The sequence below is a fragment of the Amblyomma mixtum genome, chromosome 9 (genome assembly GCF_055824585.1).
Source record: "Amblyomma mixtum isolate Tamu chromosome 9, ASM5582458v1, whole genome shotgun sequence".
Classification (NCBI taxonomy): domain Eukaryota; kingdom Metazoa; phylum Arthropoda; class Arachnida; order Ixodida; family Ixodidae; genus Amblyomma; species Amblyomma mixtum.
The window spans coordinates 8955239-8980135 of NC_143020.1; the positions used below are offsets into that span (position 1 = coordinate 8955239).

General features: G+C 47.6%; 1 protein-coding gene across 1 annotated transcript; it reads right to left on the reverse strand.

The window, feature by feature from the left end:
• Positions 1 to 9021: 9021 nt before the first annotated feature.
• Positions 9022 to 14771, reverse strand: LOC149328245 (uncharacterized). The gene is made up of 2 exons (XM_089558947.1): positions 14667 to 14771; positions 9022 to 9723 (listed from the first exon to the last, which is right to left on the reverse strand). The coding sequence occupies exons 1-2, from the start codon at positions 14769 to 14771 to the stop codon at positions 9271 to 9273; spliced, it is 558 nt and encodes a 185-aa protein (XP_089415073.1). The 3' UTR covers positions 9022 to 9270.
• Positions 14772 to 24897: the final 10126 nt, after the last annotated feature.

Sequence of the window (24897 nt, forward strand, 5' to 3'; positions counted from 1 at the left end):
ACGTCCTGTAGCATTTGCGTCTCGTGCTCTGTCAGAGGCAGAAAAACGCTACAGCCAGACCGAAAAAGAGGCTCTAGCAGTGACATGGGCAATTTACCGGTTTGACCAGTTCATTCGTGGTATCTCCTTTATTGTGGAAACGGATCATCAACCTCTAGTAACTCTTCTAGGGAAATCAGATCTTGACTTGATGCCACCTAGGATTCAGAGGTTCCGTATCAAACTGATGCGATATCAGTTCCGAGTTGTTTATGTGCCTGGGAAGCAGCTTGCTACTGCAGACACGCTGTCCCGCACTCCAGTAGCTTCACCTCCCCAACAAGTGGATATGGTCGAAAAATTCTTAAAGCTGCATATTTCAGCAATCACTGAGACTCGTCTAATCAGTCCTGATGATGTTCGCAGCCATCAACAGCAGGATGGGGAATGTACCCTTTTAACTCAATACTGTACTCAGGGTTGGCCGCATAAGGAAAGGCTTCCACAATATATGAAAAAGTATTGGGAGTATAGAGGTGATTTGTCCCTCATAGATAATATTCTCTTTAAGGACCATAGACTTGTCATCCATGCTTCTCTCCAAAAGGTGACATTAGAACTTCTCCACGAAGGTCACCAGGGTATCAATAGAACTCGCCAACGGGCGCAAGAAGCTGTTTGGTGGTTTGGCATGTCTCAACAGATCCGTGACAAGGTACTCATGTGCCGACAATGTGCTTCAACACGAATCCCTCGTCAGGAGCCACTTATGGTTACAAAAACTCCTTTGATGCCATGGGAGGAGGTTGGCATAGATTTGTTCAAGCACAGAGGTCATGATTATCTGTTGGTAGTCGACTATTACTCGAGATATCCAGATGTCATTCACCTGAAGAATACAACTTCTGTTGATGTTATAAATGCCATCAAAAGCATCTTTGCTCGATTCGGCATACCCAAGCTAGTAAGAAGTGACAATGGACCTCAGTTCTCTTCAAAGCTCTTTTCCTCCTTTGCGGGTCAGTATGGTTTCGAACATAGAACGTCAAGCCCTAATTACCCGCAATCGAACGGTGAAGTTGAGCGAATGGTTCGCACCATCAAAGACATCTTCACCAAGTCTTCAGATCCATTTCTGAGATTGTTGGCCTATCGTAATACTCCGGGTGTCACTGGTTACAGCCCAGCGCAGCTATTGTTAGGTAGAAGATTGAGAACAAGGTTGCCAATGGCTAAGTGCCAGTTGAGACTCAAATGGCCGTCATCTACGACTTTCCACTCCAGGGATCGGCAGGCTCGCCAGCTTCAGAAGAAGCATTACGACAAAAGGCATGCAGCCAGTCGTCAGAGAGATCTAGAAGCTGGGGATCGTGTTTGGGTCCGAGACGTAAAAAATCCTGCGGTGGTACTTAGTCCAGCAGCCCGACCGCGCTGCTATGTGGTGGAGACGCCGACTAAGGTTCTAGTCCGCAACAGGATTCATTTGATGCCTTTTGTCAATGACATTTCTGTTCCGCAGTCGACAGAGCTTGTGTGGAATGAGAACGGGCACTCGACCTTGCCTACTCAGACTCAAGCAGCATCAGAGGAGTCCTCGGGCGCAAGCACTAAACTCAGGGTTCAAGCACGCTGTCGTCTCCGACAAATGCACTTGACAGCAGCCCTGTTTCTACACCACCTCGAGGGTTGCACGGTCCCTCACCTCATCGTGAGATGCTTCAGTCTTCGCCAGAAGAAGTTCTGGACGCTCTCCCCTCTTCGTCACCACCTGGGCGCACTACAAGATCCGGCCGACGTGTGAGGACACCGAGCAGACTGAACCTGTGAACCTGTGTGACTGAACCTCGCAGACTGTGTGACAGTGAGCTGTGTCGTGTGCGTGATGGGGGTCAATGTGTCGGGAAGGGGAGATGTAGAGGGCGCTGGTTCGGCTCTATAAATAGAGACGCCGGCGTCAATAAAGGGTCTTTGGCTTCCGGTCTTGAGAGCGTTCACTGCTGCGGCTCCGTCCGCTAGCATGGGTCCAGGCTAGGCCTAGTAGCCGGCCCAACTCTGCAACCCTGCCATCTCGGCAATCTCTACACACAGGACGAACATTAAAAGATTTTGCGGCACGCCGTAAGACTGGACCATTCTATTGAATATGCTCATAACAATGACTAATAATATTCCACAGTTGCCTAACAATTACTGTTAAAAACGCAGCTCATTACTCTTAAAAACGCAGCTCATCGCGTCACACCTTAAGGGTGTGACTTGATAGCGTAATGGGTTAACACATTCTGTTCGCCCTGCCGCGGTGGCTCAGTGGTTACGGCGCTCGGCTGCTGACCCGAAAGACGCGGGTTCGATCCCGGCCGCGGCGGCTGAGTTTCGATGAAGGCGAAATTCTAGAGGCCCGTGTGCTGTGCGATGTCAGTGCACGTTAAAGAACCCCAGGTGGTGGAAATTTCCGGAGCCCTTCACTACGGCGTCCCTCGTAGCCTGAGTTGCTTTGGGACGTTAAACTCCAATAAACCAAACCAAACATTCTCTTCACTGAAAGATCCTTAGGAGTCCTCACACCCCTCCTGGTGCAGTGGCTCCGCGGTTGAGCGATACGCCACTGCCCTGCGATGGAAGATGCCCCCAACGGTGGGCCTTGCGCGGCCCAGGTTGCTCTTCCCGAGCGACCAATCGTTAATTTATCTACCACCTGCCACGGTGGAGAGTTTCTCACCATCCGGCGGGCAGGTTGTGATGACTCCTCAAGGTCACGTGACCTAAGTGACCCGCCTGCCTCCTACGTTCCTCTCTGGGCGCCACTTGCCAGAGCCATGCTCGTGATTTTTCATCCACAGTGCCGATGGTGACAATGCCGATTGCGGATTATCCGGACAACGGGGCCTTTAACGTTATCGGGTTAAAACAAAGCGTCACAGTGTGCCAGGGAAGTGGACGCACTATCGGTGACAGATGCATCCTGGACGTACGAAAAGTGAGGCATATAGGTCGCTTGTCTCTCAAGGATCATTTCAACTCACTGTCCCGTTTTACAGCATGTGAGCCTGAATTTCGCATCGCCAAGTCTGGTCTGGAGCCATTAGCTAATAACAGAGGTATCTGTCTCACCTTCGGTCGATTTTGCCTCTGCCACTCTACCCTAGCGTGGAGTAGGAGACTGGAGACCGCAAGTCCAGCTTTCTTGGACGTCACTTTTAATCGTGAGGATACTGTGCAATATTGTAAGATGCTGTTCTGAATATTTTTATGGGAATGGTGTCATCTTGCGATGCGTGGAAAACTTTTCCTTTTAAAGTTTTCCCTGCGCTCACACCGAGTTCCTAACTCTGCTAAGAAAACCAATGAGATGAATTTTTAAGAGTACTGGTTAGGCGGCTGTGGAATATTGTGAGTCACACGCTGTGAACATCTACAGTAGAATAGTCTAATCTTCCAACGCGTAGCAAGATTTTTTAATGTTTGCCCTGAGCTCGCATCGAGTAGTTTAGACTGTCATAGAGAACCACAGGGGTGCATTTTTTGACAATGAACAGCAGAAATCTACAGTTGTACCGAGGAGGGCTCTTTGGGTACTGCCAGGAATCTCAGTACTCTTCTTTTTTTAAAGCACTTTTTATTCCCTCAGGGCATTAAAGGGTATGTAATGATGCTCAAAGTTGCCATGGGGACATCATAGCGCAAAAAGACTAGGAACCAGAGTAAGAAAGTCACAGAACAGGCGCTGACTCGCAACTAAAGGCTTTATTTGCTAAAACCTTCTTATATGAAGGAAATAGGCCGAAAGACACGCCACAAAACACACAAAAACAAAAACAAAAAAACTAACAACACCCATGAAAATGCGCCCGACAGTCCAGCGTTACCAAGAAAATCCATCTCCTTATCAATTAAGGAAACTGATGGTTTGCTGACGGAATGTTGCTTGTCATTTTCGATGTGAAAAGCCTCAACCACTTTCCGTGTAGTCTGATCATTTTGCTTGTACAGCACTCGTGCACGATGAAACAAAGCAGTGCACTTTTTCTTTTTCATCTCTTCACATCCTAGACAATGTTTGACCAGATATGATAGGGTGTCCCGATTTCTTACCTTCTTCCTATGCTCTTGTAGGCGCTTATTTGTGTGGTTTAGTTTTTGTGTGTTTTGGGGTGTATCTTTCTGCCTGTTTCCTTCATATAAGAAGGTTTTAGGAAATAAAGCCTTTAGTTGCGAGTCAGCGCCTGTCCTGTGTCTTCTTACTCTGGTTCCTCGTTTTTTTGCGTGTGTTGTCACCATGAATCTTTACCAACCAGCCCAGTTGAACGCCTTGCTAAATCAAAGTTGCTGTCACTGGGCTTTATCATTTGACTTTCGATTCGTGAATATACGAGACTTTTTTGAATAATCGCAGCCTCCCTCGACGGCTTCCGTATTGTTTCAGTTGGTTTTGCGTTTTATCTCGATGGTTCCTTGCACGCTTTAAATTCAGCGCTGCCGAGAGCGCTCGACGACCGCCGAGCACGTTTGTTATCGCCGCCCAATCCGTCAGTTCCTTGGGGGCGCGAGTAATGATGCAAAACTATCGGAAAATTGACTATCGATAGTATCGATAGTTTTCATGAAACTATCGATAGTGTAAAAAAACTAGCGATAGTGCTACCATCGACAGTATTACTATCGATAGTATTATCGATAGTCTACTATCGATAGTAATACTATCCATAGTAGACTATCGATAATACTAGCGATAGTGTTGCTATCGATAGTACTACTAGCGATAGAACCGCTATCGATAGCAAGACTATCGATAGTGAAACTGTCGATTGTAAGATTATTGATAGCAACAATATTGATATTATGCATTTGTTGGCCAGCGATATCATTTGCGATACCTTATTGCTTTGACGGTCTCAAGTGGCTTAATGCCCAAAGTAGTATCGATACGGCTATCGATAGTACTGCCAATAGAACTATCGATAGTAATATCGATGGTACTATCGATAGTTCGATAGTGACTCAACTATCGATAGTATCGATAGTACTATCGATATTTTTGCATCACTAGGCTCGAGCCAACCCAATAGACACTTTCTTTTGAAAGCTTGAAAGTTCTTTTCGCTGCCTTCCTCGAAGCCGAGCTCCCGTCTCCACCACGTGACAATGTATTAACGTTATGGTCCAATCTTACAATGCGCGAAAAAAAAAAGATTCATAAAGAATTTCCCATTGAAAAAATAGGCTTCTCCATAGTTCCTGGGTACGCTCCGTCCGACCACTCCCCCCTTCCGCACATTAACGAAGTCTCAATAAAACATTAAGTGGGGCAAGTTGATGCATCTGCCACAATTCAAGCGCAACAGAGACAGCCCACGGAAAGCAGAACGACGGGACATGCGCTACTTGCAACAAAAGGTGTCGCGTGTCCCGTCGTTCTCCTTTCTGCGTGCTGTCTCTGTTGCTCTTTAATTGCGGAAGGTAAAGAAGTCTCCTTCTGTCTCTGAAAACATTTTCCCTGATAGTAAATTCAAGCTCACGCTGCGCAAAAAAACAAAACAAAAAGAGGTTTATGACAGATCCAACTAGCCTGTATATGACAGGTCATGCTCTGACAGAAAATGGCAGGTCACAGACAGAGTAAACTTGTACGCTATCAGACACTCGAAAATAGAGATGTCAAGGCTAAGGACAATTATGGTCGTCAAGCACTCTCTTTTCTTGTTATCAGAATTCGCAGTACAAAAGATATAAATAATAATTACAGTAAATCCTTGTCCACTTTCAAAAATGAATGTAAGGGAGCTCTTCGCTATAGCGATGTCACCTATGCCAATCGCTAAAATTTCTCATGCAAGCATGTTGGAGTCCATTTTTTCTTCACAATTACTGATTCTGTCTTCGAGTCTCTGTACTCTTGTTTGTGCTTAAATGTCCATAATGCCTTGTTTTTAAGTAGGTTAGAATAAGCCTTAAGTAGAACTTTGTTATTTGATGTAGTGTTTCATTTATGTCTTGGTCTTTGTTTCTTACTTATATACTCATCGTATGTTTTTGATGCAAAGTTTTGTCAAGCGCTTCTGCCTTTTTTTGCTGAGTGTGTATGTATTTTCATCTGTATGTATTTTCCCCTGTATAACGCTTACTTTTGTGCCTACTTTTGTTTGATTTTGTTTTTGTTTCCTTATCAACGATACTATTTTGTACCGGCCCGCTGGACTTTTGTAATTTGTATGTTTGTTTGTCATGTAGTAGGGGGCTGAGGCCGTGCCAGGCAACATTGTGCCTTTAGCCTCAGCCCCTTCTTAGGCAAACGTCTAAGCAACAAATACAAAGAAAGAAAGAAAGAGAGAAAGAAAGGAAGAAAGAAAGAAGAAAAGAGAGAAAGAAAGAAGGAAAGGAAGAAAGAAAGAAAGAAAGAAGAAAAGAGAGAAAGAAAGAAGGAAAGGAAGAAAGAAAGAAAGAAAGAAAGAAAGAAAGAAAGAAAGAAAGAAAGAAAGAAAGAAAGAAAGAAAGAAAGAAAGAAAGAAAGAAAGAAAGAAAGAAAGATAGACAGAGAGAGAGAGAAAGAGCATGTTGTGAATGCTCTAGCAAGCAGATGACCAGGCTAACGCACTTGTCTGATAACGAGGCCCAGCATTAGTCGCCTTGCTGTCCATCTAGCACCTCTCCCGCCTGATGCCTCACATTCGCAACAGTTGTCCTGTTCTGTATGTGACGTAGCCACTAACCCGACCACACAACACCTTTTTGGGAGTGTGTCGGACTACAGCGATTCCGCGCCTAGCACATTAGCCCGTATATCCGCTGCCTACAGGATTGGATCATACCCCGAACTCTGCCGAGAACAATGCGGGCAGCGAGGTCTCTTGTCCCCTGTACTTTCGCGGGCGATTGCACTAGCAGCCGTCCCTCATATATGGGTGACTAGTGCCGCAAAAGCGATAACAGTAACGTAGTTTTCCGGTAGGTTCCGGTCACACTAGACCGATATGCGACGCCGATCGACAGTCGGTCGGCTGGTCGGTATGCAGATGCCGTATATCTCACGCACCGGTATGCAACGCTGGAACCGACAACGACGCCAGTACCACAAAGGACCTCGTATCATAGTAGTGTACAGGGTGAGCTTCGGTGAACTTCTGCCAGATTCTAAAATTTCAGTGGACGGCAGACCGCCGGCCCCTTGCCCCTTTGGTGACGAGGCCTAGCGAGTCCGCAGGATTCGTGTGTGCGATTTCGGCGATTGCAGAGAGTGAATTCACAGCTCTTAGCGCATGCAAACAGCCGCCGACCGTAGTTTTGGCTACTGTGACTTCAAAGGAACGACTGCCTACGTCGCAGGACGCCCGTACAGTAAGGGAGAAGTGCCGATGTGATGCGGTTTGCACAGCATGTACGTTGAAGGTTGGCAGCCGGCAGCAGTCGTCGGCGTCGACCATGGACAAAAAATGTGGCTGTTTTCATTAATGGAAATGGTGTCGAGGCGTATTTTCAGGTAAAGGGATTTAAAATCAAGCACTGGTGACATCAGAGGAAGCAGATACAATAAGAAAGAAGCGCCGTACGTACGTGAAACATGTCCCAAGCAGGCGATAACAGCGTCGGCTCTTATTGCAGTTTTATCGTAGCGTGTAAACGAGTGAAAGTGCATTTTCTAAGCAAGAGTAGATAATATTTAACATATGGAGAGCCTACCTTCTGTCATGCCAAGCAAACGATCAGTACTGTTTGAGCACAGCTATTCAAACAACCTCAGCGCGGGGCTGCAGTAGTCGTAATAGGCGCATTCCAGGGTTACTTAGCGCACGCAGAGTAAATGCTAAGTGATGCACTGTTATCTTGAAGCACTAATTTAGGTGGCGGCTACTATTCCTCTGTGCGGGAAGTGAAACATTCGAGTCGTGATGGTTTCTGCTTGCTGCTTGGTTCTGTAAAAGGTTTCTGCGAGCCGAAAGAAATGTCGGACTTAACACGCACACACACGCAGCGGGTAGGGAGTCACATTTGGCACTTTTCTCTGTTCCTTTCGTGCCCCAAGCTTACTGTAGTGCCACGTTGTGATAATGTGAGGTTAATTATCGAGCCTACGAATAGCGGGCAAGAACAGCCAGCGACAGACCGCCACGCTGTTCACGGCGCGCATGGGCGAAGGCGTGCATGGCACGTGCGTTTTTCACATACGGGAGCACTTCAGTGTTTCCAAGTGCAAATATTAAGCCAGGGGTGCACCGATTTTTGTTTGCTCAATAATTAAAAAACGTGCGCCACGAGCAAGTCCACTTTCTCAAGGATCACTAAACTCGTGTATAAGCTGAAGGCTTCCGAAAAGAAAACACGAAAATGCATTTTATTTCGGTCAGCTGAAAGAAGGAAAAACTTTCGAGCAACCGGTGTCCACGGTGTGCGAGCAAGCACCTGAACGCAGCGAACAGCGCGCAGCAGACGATGCAGGTATGCCCTTGTCACGTCACCGGTCAGAGGTTGCCAGACCAGCAAACAGCTCGCAAGAGAAACGAAAAAAATTCGTTTTAAATATATCTACCGCGCAGAATCAACTGCAACTTCGGGGAATTGCAGTTTAACGTGTTGGGAATTATATGCAATATGCAGTGTATGCGCGAAAATAGGCTGTCATGGAACTTTTGATGTGTTTCCTCTCACTTTATACGCGCCCGTAAGAACGGGGACTATTCTCGGGCCACAGTCGAGTGGTAGTCTTCAGTTCCCACAATATTCCCAACTTTGACGAAGTGAAGCCGCGACGAAACAAATCGAAGAAAAATGAAGCCTGCATCCGACGCTGCGCCGCGCTAGACATTGGTTATCTTGCGTTGGCCCACGATTTCCGTGACGCACATAAAATCTGTAAGGGGCAGGCATACAACTTATTCCGTTTAAGATTTTAGAGTTCCCATTTTTCGTGGGTTTGGTTTTGTAGCACGGACAATAAAACCTCCTTTTGACCACATGAAACAGATAAAGGTCTTGATTTCACAGGATAGTTAGAAAACTTTTTATTCCAGCCGCGACTTTTACTCCATGGCACAAGTTTTAGCGGCCATTTCTGCTTCGATGTTACCTTAAGGGTAACGGAGTGGATTCCAAGAGAAGGCGAGCGTAGCAGGGGGCGGCAGAAAGTTAGGTGACCCGATGAGATTAAGAAGTTTGCAGGGATACGGTCGCTGCAGCTGGCGAAGGACAGGGTTAATTGGAGAGACATGGGAGAGGCCTTTGCCCTGCACTGGGCGTAGTCAGGCTGATGATGATGATGTTGATGATGATGTCCACAATGCCTTCTCGTCCCGTGCTGGCCTAGTTGGTGGATGGAAAGCGGGGACGTTTCATCCGACGTTGGCGGGGGTGCTCCACGCGGATGTGCTCCTCGCGATCGCTGTTGTGCGCGGAAAGCCTCTGGCAAAAGCCGCACATGAAGCGTCCGCCCGTCTTGTGAAACTGCTTGTGTGCAAACGCAGTGGTTGCGCAAGCAGATTCTGCTCCGCACTTCACGCAGCGCCGTTCCCCGATGCGAGTCCCAGCGTCCAGAGCCATTCTTCGTTTGCTCTTGCACGGCGCTTGGCACAGGCGACATGGCCCTCTTCTTCCAGACGCGGCGGCTTCGTTGCCCTGATGCCGGTACACACTGTGCGCAATGAATTTGCTGGGAAGGTGGAAGTTCTTCTCGCAATCCTCGCAGCGATGCATGGTAGCCTCCCCGTCGGGCCGAATGTGGGCGATTGTCCATTGCTGGATGGATATTTCATACCGCTGCATGGAGACAAAACAGGTTTATTAGTCAGTGCGGTACAGTGTCGCGTTCTCTCGCGGCCTCTGAATCGTATCTGCTGTCGTTAGTTGTTCGCCCAGTGCTGCTAGGTGCTCTATTACACCGACGTCTGTAAGCGTACCATTCCTTTTTCCAACATCAGATGGCGCTCTGACTGATTGCGGCATGTCTTGCACGTATGCCTACATTCAAGCATTCCTGACTGACCGCACGGCTGAGATACACTTCGGGCCTCTGTCTTCCACCTCCTACACACTTCAGAGTATCGGCACCCCTCAAGGGTCCGTCCTTTCCCCCTTTCTCTTTAACATAACCCTCATACCCCTCGCCCGGAAATTGGCAACTATTCCCCACCTCAAGCACACTCTTTATGCCGACGATATCACCCTGTGGACCACCCACGGCAGTGACGGCGACATAGAGAACACCTTACAGGAAGCAGCCACCCTCACCCAAAATTACGCACGGACCATCGGACTGTCTTGCTCCCCAGATAAGTCCGAACTGCTCCTCATCCGGCCTAAGAACCACCGCTGTCCCCGCTCCCCCATTGCCATTGAATTGAATGGTTACCCGGTACCTGAGGTTGGCACCCTCCGTGTATTGGGCTTGCACATCCAGAACGATGGCAAAAACACCACTACCCTCAAGAAACTCAAGCAGGTTGCAGGCGCGATATCGCACCTCATCCGCAGGGTTTCGGGACATCATAGAGGCATGAAGGAGCGCGACCTATGTCGCCTCATTCATGCCTTTGTCCTCAGCCGTGTACTGTACACTACCCCATACTTACAACTATCCAAACATGACATAAACGCTTTGGATGCTTTGATTCGCAAGGCATTCAAGGTAGCACTTCATCTTCCCCTCAACACACCCACAGACAGATTACTAGGCCTGGGCCTCCACAACACGATCGGGGAACTAGTGTAGGCCCACCGACAGGTCCAATACATCAGGCTCACACAAACTTCCACAGGTCGGTATATCCTGGACTCCCTCGGCATCAGAATACCGGCCAACGACCCAACCCTCTTCGCCATCCCACGATCCCTTCACCGAGAGCTTCTCATCAGGCCGCTCCCGAGGAATATGCACCCGTCCCACCATGAGCAGCGCCGCAGAGCCCGTGCGAAGGCACTCCATCGAGCGTACGGCCCCCAGCCGGACGCCGTTTGGGTGGACGCTGCCTGCACGGGTGATGAAGCGACAGCAGCTGCGGTGGACTCCTCTTCATCCACCCTCTTCACACTACCTCTCCCTCCAGATACATCCCCAGAGGTTGCAGAGGAAGCCGCCATTGCACTTGCTATAACCCGCACGGAAGCCCGGTATATTTTAACTGACTCTAAAACTGCGATTCTAAATTTCGCTCGAGGCCGAGTTCATGTCCCTGCTTTTGGCATACTGGACTCGCCCGATGCACCCCGCCCCGCCAAGTGGAGCTGATATGGGTGCCTGCGCACTCCGGGAATCCCGGAAACGAGGCCGCCAACCTTTTAGCCCGAGGTTCTTTAAACCGGGCTCAGGTGGCCTCGGATCGGGGATTCACGAAGGATCGCATGCACTCATTCAGTGAGCTGACCCAGGCATACAGAGCCTCTCGCCAGCTCTACCCCCCGCCCCACCCCTCCCTAGATAACAGACACGCAACACTCTGGCGCAGATTACAAACACATACTCTCCCCTCGCCCCTTACCCTAACCCACTATCATCCCTCCTTCCCCACTCCTGCTTGCGCCCTATGCCCAGAACCCTTCGCTTCTTCCCTCCACATCCTTTCCCTCTGCCCGGCGGACCCTCCCCCGCGGGACCTAGAGAACCTCAAGACCTGGGAGGACTGGGAGACCCTGCTGCATTCGGAGGACCCGGCCGTGCAGACCATCGCAACCGGCCGTGCTGCCAGTGTTATGGGCCTCAGGAACATAAACACTTGAGTGCAGTGGGGTCGTGCGGGGACCCTGGGGCGTGCCCCGAATTCCTTTGTAAATAAAGTTTTCTCTCTCTCTCTCTCTTGCGCATAGATCACGTGACGCAGTGGTAAGGTGTTTCATTAACGTGTAGCCGTCACGCTGTTTGTTTCCGCATACAAAAGAGGAAACGGTGTCTGAAACAGCTAATGGATACACCATGGCGTAAGTTTTCTGCTTCATATTTTGCTTGTGTGTCGCAAATCCGGCTCCGAGATTCCAGCGCTTAGACAGCTACCGCCCAGCACCCATGGCTTTTAAAAAAAAGTTGTACTATTATGCGCGCGCCCCCTCCCTGCCCAAGTGGATTAGAACGCGGACTACCTCGACCAGGGGTAACTACGGAGGCGGCGACCCCACAGCAAGCCTCCGGTGGGAGATCGCATGACGAAGACAACTCTCAAGGCCTACCGTAATGGACCCCCCAGAGGCGACCCTGGTGTCAGCTAGGGCCAGTGTCCATGTTTGAGCACGGCATTCATCACAAAGGAGCGGTTTCCTTTCACCGCGTTGCCTTGCACGTGGCCCTGAACCTTGTGGTCTTGCACTCATGGAGAGCAAGTGCAAGCCACTCGTGCGGCCGCCTGCAGATCGTTTGGGATGGCACCCACGCGGCCTGCACGACATAGATTCCATCCTCCTCATCCTCAAGCTCAACACGTGACTGGAGCGTGCGACTGAACAGAACGTGTGTGATTAGTGCCAGCGAGCTTGTCGGGACACGCGTTCTATGGGAGACCCTACCTCCATCTAGGCGTTTCAGGGAAGAAAGAGCCCATAAAACTCCGCAGCCAGTGCGCCCGAGAGGCTCCCATTAGCTCAGAAGCTCCCTTTTTTTACTTGTACATTATGCAAATAATCTGCATAAAGTTTTCCATGCTTTTGTGAAAAACAACGTCTCCGGCTTGTTCGTCCCTTCTCCGGCTCGACCACGCTACCTGAATCCCAACAGCACACACGGTTGACAAAACTTTCACGATGCAATTCTTATAAAGAAAGCATAGGTTACCGCTCCTCCTCCTCTTGACCAGCCGCTGTGAGGCCCTGAAGGACCTTCCGCGTTTTGGAGGGGCTACGACGTCAGCATGCATGACCTGTTCTCTTAAGTGCAGCAATGCATTCTGGCGCTAATACGACAGACTTTCGCCCACACTAGCCCTACACTTCATGCCAACAGCAATGTGTCCACCCTGGAGAGCTCACCTGGACAGCTATATCAACAGCGTATTTATTTTACGAAACAAGCAGTATGTGCATGGCTATGCTCCGCTAAACTCCACACATGGGTACGTAGAAAGGAGGACTGCTTTTTAATGTTGTCCAGGTGAGCTCGGAAAGAAAGAAAGGTGCAAAAGAGGAAGAGGGAGTAGGAGGAAGAGATAGCCTCGATAGATTGCTGTAAGTTCTGTGCCCAACCGTTAGAAACGCATTTTCGCAGCAATCGCTCCCATGGTATCTGCAACTGATCCCGTGCACACTTGTGGCGGAATACCTTTAGCCGCGCAAATGACGTACTGCAGTTAAGTGACGAACCCTCGGGCATTAATTTAAATGTCCAGCTATTTGAAAAGTAGAGTTTGCGGGGCTGGCTACCGTCACCTCGTTAATCACAGATAAGCAAAAGCGTCAAACAACGCTTAATCCCGTTACCCAGTTCTGATGGGCCCGTATAGCAGCCCGCTGTTTCCATCTAAACGAAAGAACGAGCAGTTGCTCGCACGTAGGCGTGAAGCTGAGTACGCGAAATAAGAACCCAACATGAAGAAGTCGCTCTAAAGAAGCAAAAATTGTTAATAAATGCAGCCCATAATAAAGCTCAAAAGTAGGCACGGTACAACTTAATGTTAATAAACACAACGGACGCCCAGGCTCCCAAAAGTATTGATGAAAAAGTGTAAACGCGAAAGCCTTTAATGGCTCATACTGTCGTAACCATGACGTGTTAGCAAATTTGTCCGCGTTTCAGATTGGGCGAAATGGTCGTGACGTCACTGCGCTCGAATTTAGACGGGTGTCCACCGAGATGTAAGACAGTTAACGCGCAATTTCCTTTCCTCAAATACAATTTTCGACTGGCGTCCACCGAGATATGTAAGACAGATACTGCGTAATTTCCTTTCCTCAAATAGAATTTTCATTTTCTTCATTACGGCCCCTCTTTCTCTTTCTTCTTTCACTCTACTTCCTTCCTTCCTGTACGGTGCGGTTCAGGAGTCCGCAGAGATGACAGAGAATTACAGCGCCATTTCCTTTCCTCAAAAAGCATTGCGTTCAAAGGACAACGCATCGCGCCGAACGGGTGGTGGCGTTCCGTGGACTCCCTGGCAGCGCTACAACACGCTGTCGCGTTCCACTCCAAAAGGCAAAGATTAAGCGTCATTAATTGGCAGTTAATTAATGCACCTACAGAATGTGAAGTGAACATTCCCGTAGCAGAATGCAGCATTCGGGCATTCGCTTTTCACCACTTTACCCGCTAAAGTTCCTCGATAACTCTCGATTTAGCATTGAGCGCTGGCTTTATCTGCCCTCACCTCAAAGCCCGTCAGTATCTATCCAATTGTGCCGAATGATCTGCATCAGCATTCTAGACAGCATAGGTATAATTTGGCATTAACTGAGCAGTGAGGGTACCGACATAGAGAGACATCGAAGTTAGTCGCTCACATCTTTCTGCATACCTCCCCTCGCTTTCCATGTCACGCCTTATCGACGTTGCGCTAGGGATACTTTGATTGTCCATTAATTATGTCGACCATCCGTGCTAGGGCGGCAAAAGGAAGTGAAAACTGGTCTCGCTCGTGTTCAGGCGAGTGATACCTTCGCTTTGGGTCGACGGCCCAACGCGGGTTTTGAACCTCGTCGCGCGAATGTAAACGCAGGCGGGGCGACCACCGGGGACCATCGCGTCCACTACGATCGCCGATGATTTTGGAAAGAGAGTCGGGGCTTACGTCTTCGGATGACAAATCGGAGTCGAAGCTGTCGTCTACGGACACACACCTGGCTTGTGTCTCGGCCAGCGGAGGGGCCCTGGGGAACCTCGGTCCTGGGGTCATGGGGACCTGGGGGACTCGGATCCTCGTGGACCTGGGTCCTGCGGGACAAGGCAGTCGAATTGACATGGAGGGCTTCGACGGGTCCATGCTTTGGTCCTCGTGCGACGCTGGGACCTGCAGAACTGGTGATGACGGAGCAACTGCCATCGAGACAACGGCCAGCCAGGCTGGCGGCGCAGTCGAACAACGGCGCGTGAAGGACGCGAGCGAATGGCGTGACGTAACTCACGAGCGATGCAAATGAAGAGGAAGCGCCATGCAGGCGAAGAAAAAGGGGACGGACCAAGAACAAAAATGCGCAAATAGTGCCCTTAATTGTTTCTGTTGCGATTTAACAATCGTTGTCCGTTCCTGCTACGGTACACAGTTGGAATATTTGTTACAATGACTGATGAAGTTCTCTCCAAAGATGCGCATACGCCACTTTGAAAGAAAACAGAAATCTAGACGGACTTGCATATAGGACACAAATATATGCCCAGCTCTCCTGGACATGCAGCAACTAGCGCCATCTTTTGGATAAAGGTGGCCCTAGCTGGGTCAGCACAGGGTTATTCGGATATACCTTGGAGAGGCCTTTGTCTTGCAGTGGGCATTGTTAGCCTGAAGACGATGATGATGATGCTGGTCAGGGAACGACGTGTAGCATAGTCCGCTCAGTTGGGATAATTTAAATTTGTAATTTTCAGCAAAGTAAACCCCTTATCTCAAATTTTCGAAAGCGGAAAAGGACAAATTGGATAGTATGATACGGCCGGCCTATAAGGCTGCGTTAGGACTCCCACTAAATGGGTCAACCGAAAGGCTTATGAGGTTAGGAATACATAACACCTACAATGAACTGAAAGAAGCCCATTTAATGGCTCAAACTGCGCGATTAGCCAATTCCAGAACTGGCAGGAGTATTCTTACCAGACTCGGAATTAACTTTCAACCTACGAATAACGATGCTAAAGTAGACCTACTCCGCGACTATAGGACGGCCCTACTAATCAAACCACTCCCCAAAAACATGCACCCCTTACACCATGAGGGTAGAAGACAAGCACGAGCCAAAGCCTTACATAACAAATACAGACAGTGCGCTGCAACACTTTATGTAGATGCGGCAGAATACAAAAATACCAATGCCTTTGCAATTGTGGTTGTGAACGAGAATGGTGACCACATCGTCTCGGCGACAATCAAAACGAAATCCTCTGAAACGGCAGAAGAGGCGGCTATAGCCCTCGCCCTAGCACATACCCAAGGGAGCATCATCCTCAGCGATTCCAAAATGGATATCAATAATTTCGCTAAAGGGCGAATTACAAACACCTCTCTTAGAATCCTTAACGCAACCAAATTCTCACCAAATTATTCCGAATTGATATGGGTCCCAGCCCATTCGGGGAATCCTGGGAACGAGGCAGCCCACAATAAAGCCCGAGGTTTCGTCGACCGGGCAGTGGATGAGTCTGGCTCCCTGAATTTCACGAAGGACTCCATGATCACATATCATGATCTCACCAATCATTTTAAATTAGAGAGGAGAATTTTCCCCCTCTAGACAAAAGACTTACTGAAGAACAAGAGGTTACGTGGCGTCGTCTACAGACGAGATCGATACGCACCCCATCACTCCTCGCGCACATTTATCCAGATCTTTACAACCCAAACTGCAAACACTTTGGCCAACGTGCTACCTACGATCACATCCTGTGGGACTGCAAAATAGAGCCACCTCCGGGTGATCTAGTTACAGCTCCTTCTCTCGAGCGGTGGGAGACCGTGCTGGCTAGCTCTGACCCCAGAACGCAAGTTTTGGCGGTGGAGTGGGCTGACAAAGTCGTCGAGGGCTACGTACTCTCGACCACTTAACGCGACCTCTTGCCAAGTTCTTCCCGGCGAATAAAATGTTTTACAATCAAAGAGTCCTTTAGTATCGGCCGAGGCAGATGCAGATGCATGATCTCAAAACTCAACGTAAACTAGGACTAAATACGATATTTATTGGCCGCGTACAAGTATCTATAGAAAAATGGCACGTGACAGAAACAGCCGATCAACAAGTGCACACAAACACAAACAAGCAAAGGTACAAGACATTAATTCGAAACCAAAACCAATGGATACATGAGACTAAATGTGCCCGGACATTGCATATCATTAATTTACTTTACTTCCGGTTAAATGTATGCAGGCGAGGTGCGATAATCATTATATCTACCTTCGCCAACTTACTGACAAAGTGATTTTTAAAGGAACAATGATTGCAACAACAAAAATTCGCGATCTTGCACCTTGTATAATAAATGAATGCAGTAATATTGCCCCGTATCTCTGTAGTGGCTGTTCGTACGCGCTCAAGGTCGCAGGAAAGGGGTGTTACCATTTTTGTTTGTGACGCGAGAAGCGACTGGTCTAATCTCGATTCATCACAGGCAAGAAGAGCAGCATCTACGTTATTCCAGATTACTGTAGATGATCTTGACCTGTTATCTCGGAGTTTCCTCGCCGGCTTTAAATTAAGCGATGCCACGAGCAGCGGGCATTCGTAGTTCGACGACTGACGAGCACGTTTGTTGCTTACGCCGCCACCAAGTGTTTCCGTTCTTTTGCGGGCGCAAGTCAGCCCAAATAAAGAGCTTCGTTTGCAAGACTGGTTGGTGTCTTCCTGACCGGTGAACTGCCGTCACTACAACGTGACAATATGACAAGGAGGACAATATCTAGTTCATTGCTGCATTAAAAAAATGTCAGAACAGTTTTAAGTATTTATAGCAAAAGTAGTATTGGTTGATAGTTAGAAAGGGTTACAAAGCAAAAATAACTTTTAACTAGTGCATCTTATAATAATAATAATGATTTATTTCTATCACCATACAGTGTTGGAGGGGATGGGAATAAAAGCGGTTATCGCTTGACAGAGTTCCCACCCCCCTGTACAGCAAGTAGGCAGTGGCATGCGACGGCACTTCTCAGAAAATAAGAGAGAGAGAGAGAGGGGGAGAAAAAAAAAGACAACAGACAAATACACAATCACCAGCGTGGGCAGAAAAGCAATGCGCCTTTAAGAAATAACCACAAAAGCAACAAAAAAGCCTGTTATAAAGATTATAACAACAGCAACCAATACATGAAATACAAGTTCAAAGTAAGAATGCTAGAAAAATGTGGCTTCAGAAGTAAAGTAGGTGAGGAGGTCAGAGCAGCTAATGTTTCCTATGTCAATGTTTGCAGCAATTAATCTATCTTTCTATAAGGTTCCATGTATGTGCATGCATAAGAGAATAAAAAAAATGGAATCTATTGTCTTCTGTTACTTGAAACAAAGCTTTGCGGGCAACATTATACATTCGTGAATAAAGCAATGTACTTGACATTGATGGCACTGTCTTCATGATGCACCTTAAGCGTGAGTTGAATATGCTTCTTGATACTACAGTTATGAGGGCTGAGAAAAACGCAAGCTGAATTCAGTGTTTAGAGTGAAATTCTTGTTATTATTAATATATGTTCAGATAACAAAACGATCCTCCTCTACATTATCTATGCAAGATATCAATGGTAACAATCATCTCAGTCAAAAAAAAATATACTGGAGATTCATTTAGGCAAATAGTCTTTCAACCAGATAGGCCTGCACATCTCTCTTTTAGGCAAAGGAGATCGTTGGGGTGCTGACTGAGAGGGTGATGGAGGTTGAGATCCTGGAACAGGCTGGGTGCGTTGTAGGGGAGTGTGGATTCTTGAAGCAGATGCTGCTGACGGAAGACTGCAGTCCCTTGTGTCGGGAGTCATCCTCCAGAATCACTGAGCACTGCAAATTAGATAGCAGAGAGAGTCCTCGACAAAAAGAATCACATAGTGAAGTTTGGCAGATTACCCTCAGTACCGGTGTCTTGATGTTTGTTGAGAATGAACGACAGGCCGTTGCGAAATAGTGACACGGTTTCAGGATTGAGACATACCATGGAAGGATGTAGGTACAGAAGGTTCCGAGCTCTTGGCTGTTGGTGCGAAGCTCAAGTCCCATGTATAACTGCCAGAGCCATATGGAAATGGCATGTTCAAAAAGTAGAAGCCCTCGTGCGGTTCAGGACCTGTACGTTTCACAGATGTAGTGAATTTGGAAGCGCTCCCTCAGTTTACCATCATGGAGACGAAAAGAAGGGCCCTTTTGGCCAATTATCATGTTAAGTCCGGAAAACGCTTTGTCTTCCTTGTAACGAACTGTATGTCGAAATACTCTAACATAGTCACTAACATTGGAAAGGAGGTTTTGCTTGCGCTGGTCCGTGTAATTCTTGGAATATGCCTGTTTCTTTCGTACTCTCTCCAGCAACTTGTTTATAGCATCGTAAGTTATAAAGAGCTTAAGAACCGGCCATTTAACAAGCTGTTAACATACCTTTCAGTAGGTGTGTATCGTATTTCTTCACGTTGTTCTCCGCAGCGAGTAGCTGGAGTCACTGGCCGAGGCTCCAGCTAGGCACGGGTCGTAGGACGAGAGCTTAAGGTTCAGATCTGTCCTCGGGGTCTGTTCAGAAAACCATCCGCGATCGTAGTAGACTCGATGGTCCTCGGTGGCTCCCCTTCGTACGTTTAAATTCACGCGACCTGTTTGACGCGACCTGTTGCACCTGTTTTTTTCGGAATTTCTTAAGTCCTTTTCTTAGTGCCAAAATAATTTTTGTCTCTTCGCGAGTGCCGATGGTACTCAGTTGGACGAAGCGAAGAAATGGCCGCGAAGCTTTCAATTGTGTGAACAAAGGCTTGACTGGCTTGGACCGTTAAAAAAGTTGCGCAAAAAGGCACTCATTAACTGACTAAGGTACGCTCTCCATTGTGTGGTCCTAGCATGGATCTTCGACGTAATAAGCGGACCATCATTAGGTACACGTAGGTTAACACGGACAAAGGGGAATTGACTAGAGACAAATTTTATGTCACCATCAGACATTTATATCTTTGTGGGTACTCATAGAAAATACCAAATTATTCATATGCAGTCTACGACTGTTGATCCCAATCGCACTGCGCACTTGGATTGATTTCTATGAACTTTGACGGGGGGGGGGGGGGGGGGGGTGGCTCAGCAAGGTCAGCGCTAAACGCAAAAATACTAGTTCACTTTCACCGGAACAGCGCGCACTAAGACACGGACATGAAGGAAGACACGACACACACGAGCGCTCGTGTGTGTCGTGCCTCCCTTCGTGTCCGTGTCTTAGTGCGCGCTGTTCCGGTGAAAATCAGTTACCAACTTGCCCAAGCATCTGTTTTTACTAGTTCACATTTTGCGATTAGAGTTTTTCTTTATTATATTTTGGTAGCCTAGACTTATTTTCTCTAGGTCACCTTAAGTGTGACCGTATAATTACTTTTTAACTTTATTTCGGCGGGCATTTATTAACTAACGATATTTACTTTTGTACTGCAACTGCTTTATAATTTACCCTTATTATTTTGCGTACTCAGGTTCGCCCCTTCTTGTGAGTATCTGTTGGTACTCTCGCTCAGAGAGAAACAGCGGCTGCACTATGGGCTAATAAGAATTTGGAAATCGCATTAAACTTTGTTTCACGCCGTCTGAGATCAGTGCTTAACGAGTTGGTGCTGCCAGCCGAGAAAACTACTTAATGAATGACTTCACATTTGAACAAAATCACTGAAGTTCGGCCGGGAAGTGTGAATGAGGCAGCATTTCGGCGGCAGCGGTTTTCGCTCGCTCTCCGTGCCGAATGCTTAAGAGTGAATAAGCCATCTTAAGGCCAGTGACAGCACCGTCGCTGTCCGTGCCGAAGCGGATAGACTGTTTTGCGCGAGAAGAAGGCTTAATAGTACCGAACCGACCGGGAGCTAAAAAATTGCATAACCAATTACTTGGAGCTTCAATACGTGTCGAATGTGAGTTAAAAGGCTGAGTGTTCTCAAGCGAGTATATGTAGTTTTATTTCGTTCCCGTTTGTTTACGAGCGTAAATGGTGGTGTGTATGTGCCGGCGACACTTCGTGAAACGGTGAGCGGCAAAAATTAAATGCCCCACGCCGCTGCCTGCCAGTAACAAAACGAAGTTATCCACGGCCTTCTACATCATTTTTCAACAGGCCGCAATGTACAAATGTCTACATGCTACAAACAAGGCCACATTATCCGCAAAAAACTAAAAGAAAGCAAGGATCTAACTGAAAAAAACCAGCGGAACGACGCAGACACAGAGAGGGACACCGGACGACGCTGGTCCTGTGATCTGTGGTCCTGTGTGTCCCTCTCTGTGTCTCCGTCCTGCCCTGTGTCAGTGTCTGCTGCTGTTTTTTTTTCGTTAGAACTACGTACCAACTGGCCCAGCTCTCCACACTACTGAAAACAGAGAGTTGTGGTGATTGTTAAGTACCGGCAAGAAGAATGTATGCATGGTTCGGCCCTTATTTTTTGGTCAGAACCGCGATTTAAACCGCTCTGTGTATGCTTTAAAGGGCCAGTCTACTGAATTTTATCGGCCATATTTTCTTTGCAGGAACCCATAGCCCTTTACCCAAATTACCGTTTAGCCAGGTGTGGTGCCAAGAAGTGTGGTAGAACATTTTAAAATAGAATTTATTGATCTGGGAACACACCTGTATGAGACGGTAGACTTACCTGGCAGCCATGAGAATACAAATGTCGTAGCAATTTATAAAGTGCTATAATTTTCAAGTGCTGAGATAATTACAAGATATCGGAACTTAAAGGACATTGGTTATTTATGTCGCAGTTATGAGAAGCAGTGTTTTGTCATTAATAACATACAAGAACGTGAGTACCATGATCATGAGAGGGCGGGGCAATCAGTCCAATCCAACACGAAGTGGCGTCGCGATGCACATGGTATCTTGTTTGACAGTCAGTATGTTAAGCTTGCAGAGTCTGAACGAAGTTGAAAAGAGAATATTGTCAAGGATGAACGAACAAAACTTTGACCCATATGAGTCAACTCTTCCACCGTGGTCGCCTCGGAATGAACGCGCTCGCGACACCCGAGGTGATGACGAGAGTAGCGACGATCCCGACGATTTCCGCCGCGCAGCGACTGACATGGCGGCGCCCTTCTAAACCGCATCTCTCGCTTCGGACTGAATTGTCGTTGTTGCTGCCTTTTTCAGTGCGTTCACTGGCCATAAATAGGGCACCGGTCTTTCGCTTTGTCTCACCTCCCCTATAAGAAAACGTATAAGTGATAAATTTGCTTTATTTTTTTAATTAGAGTGGCCATTCTGCCGCCTCTATAGGTTTAACAGGAGAGTCGGTTTGTTTACAGTAATGGTTCCCGTCCTGACAACCAGATGGCGCCACTATAGGCTGAGTTTATTTTTGCGTGTCTGCTAGCATACACTGAACTAAAAGTGCGAATGCGCCTGCGTATAGCGTACGTATAACTGTAAATATTCATGTGATTTATAGAAAAAGCGAGCGGTACGCCTTCTACAGTTTACTAGAAGAAAACGTACGTTTCTGTGACACTGGGCCATACACACGGTACGTAGTATATTTACTTATGCTTCTACGAAAAAAAAAAGTCGATCACCTGCTGCAACAAAAGGAACGTTTGGGGTCACCACCATGCATTCTTACACGACTTTTAACGGCGAAATAAAATATAAATTCCTGCCTAAACCGGGAGCAGTTCCCTCGTTATTGACGCTATAGGGTGCCAACTACCAGAATATGCCATTATTTATACAGTCATCTTCCTGAGTAGACTGACCCTTTCAGGCTTGCCGTAGCTTGCTGCAAAATCAAATGACAGCAAAATCACGAGACTTTGCTCTTAACCGCAATACGTTTAATAAAACTGCGAGCGGTAAACCGAAGGAATTCGTGTACTTTGTATATAAGGGGCGTTTAGTTTCTATTATGCACCGTCTGCTTTGATGGCCTGGTCACATCCGTGCTCGGTTCCCATTCCAAAGGCTGTGGGAGCGCATCCTGGTATTTTCATGTGTGTTTATTTCTGTTTCCTTTCTTCTAGCTTGTGATAAGTGCTTCCGCCCAGACTATCCCGCTCTAATTTCGGCTCGAAATCACGCGTCGTTCTCATTGTTTCTGTAAACAGCTGCTTCCAGGGAGTAACTGTTGCACCCCTTTCCTGGGTGCCAACAGTGCTCCTTTCTGCAGTTGGGAGCATGCATAGTATGCTTGTTTTTTGGGCATCTTTCTACATGGTCAGCCTTCTTCTGACCAGGCTTCCTTCTGCGTCAGCACCATCGCCTACCTCTCCTGCAAAGACCGGTTTTATTCCCACTGCATAAAAAACGATGTTCCGCCGCTGGACGTCATTAGTTTGTTTGGTTTCCAGCGTTGTCCTGTGTACTTATGCTCGTGAACGCGTCCTTTCCGCTGGTTTTCCATCTACCATGCACCAACTGGCCCAAGAAGCCACGCTTCTTCAAGACTAATAGTTGTCGTAAATCTGTTGGTCCCCAGAAAGACTAACCTCTGTAGCCCCCTGTTAGTCGCTTTCGTCGTGGAATGTATTCCGCATCGGTTAATATGAAGAATTGGTCATTCACTACTTTAAATTCATTGATATGGGGGTCTTCATGCCACGCCTGGCGTATTGGTGGAACAGTTAAGCGACGCGCAACTGCCCCGGCAGGTGGCTGTTTCAAGCAAAGCCAACGGTGGGTGTTACAAGGACCCACGTTGCTTGTTTCCCCCTAGCAACCTCTCTTCACCCATCGTTAATTTAGTTTTTTACCTGCCACGGTAGGCAGTTTGCTCCCAATCCCGACGGCAGTTTGCCGCCAGCAGCGATTTACAGGTTGTGATGACGTCACAAGGTCACGTGACCTAGGTGGGAGGCGGGCCACCTGCCCTTCTCGACACGCCGATGAAGCAAAGGTTGCCGCTGGACGGGGCCCTTAGTGTTATAGCGTTAAAACAAAACGTGAAGCGTCTCGACGGACAAAAGGAAAGGACGATAAAGAAATGACTGCAGCGAATGTCTCCGAGCGAAAAGTTAGTTGGCCCGCGAAATTGCCAGAGTGCGCTGAGCAGGATACATTATCTCCAATGCAACAAGAGATGCGCCTTTCAAATGCTTACTGCCGCCTTCTGAAGAGAAATTCGCCGCGTTATAACCTTTTCGTCTCGCGCAACGATTTCAGACTGAAATAATATACGCATTTCGTGTGCACTACTGTTGGGAATACAAGTTCTGCAGTGTAGGTTATGATGCAGAAAATATCAACGATTCAATTGACAATCCTGTTTTCACTTAGAATCTCGCAGTTGAGGTGAACTAATAACAGTGAAAACAAAATCTAGTAAACAAGAGGCGAAAGCGCCAGGCTATAAGAATGGTGCCTCTAAGCAACGGGAGTCTGACGTTGAGTAGTTTTGACATGATTTCAGATTCTCTGGGCGCCTCAAATATTTTCTGCGGCGGTTCTGCGCTGCGGCGTTCGTCTGCTGAGGGCGCGTTCACGGGTTCCATCCCGGCTGCATTCAATTGGTGGCGAATAAAACAACACTTCTCTACCGACATTTGAATTCGCTTGAAAACATTAGGGGCGCCAAATTCTTTTGTAATGCAGAAGAGCGCCGTCGGTACTCACCTCGCGGTGTTCCAGTCTGAAAAACAAGAACGCACTGTGGTTTATGACACGGGCTTTCAGTGTCAAAAATCAAGCGGCACGACAGATGCAGAAAATTTTTATCAAAGTGATGTTACCTTTGCTGGAGGAATGTTAGCTCGTTTTGTTAGCTCTGCATTATGTACACATTGTTCCCAAAACTGATGTCGACCGCTGCCATCTCAAAGCAGCGCGAAGGAGCTTTTGCGGGGACCCAGCATACAGTGAACATGACCGATGCTAACATTAAAGTTTAACCAGCCAACATGCTCTATGTACTCACCGAGTGAACAATATATCACAAGGTGAGAATTTGAATTGCAAACAAGGCACAGGCAAGTCTTAAGGAAAGTAATATACAGCGCAAAAAACAGACACAACAGAGAAAACATAACAGGACTGGCCCAAACACACACAACAGGACTGACACAAACAACAGCGCCAGTCCTGTTGTTTGTGTCTTCTCTGCTGTCCCTGTTTTTTGCGCTGCGTATACTTTACTTAAGATGAACCACCGACTAGCCCAC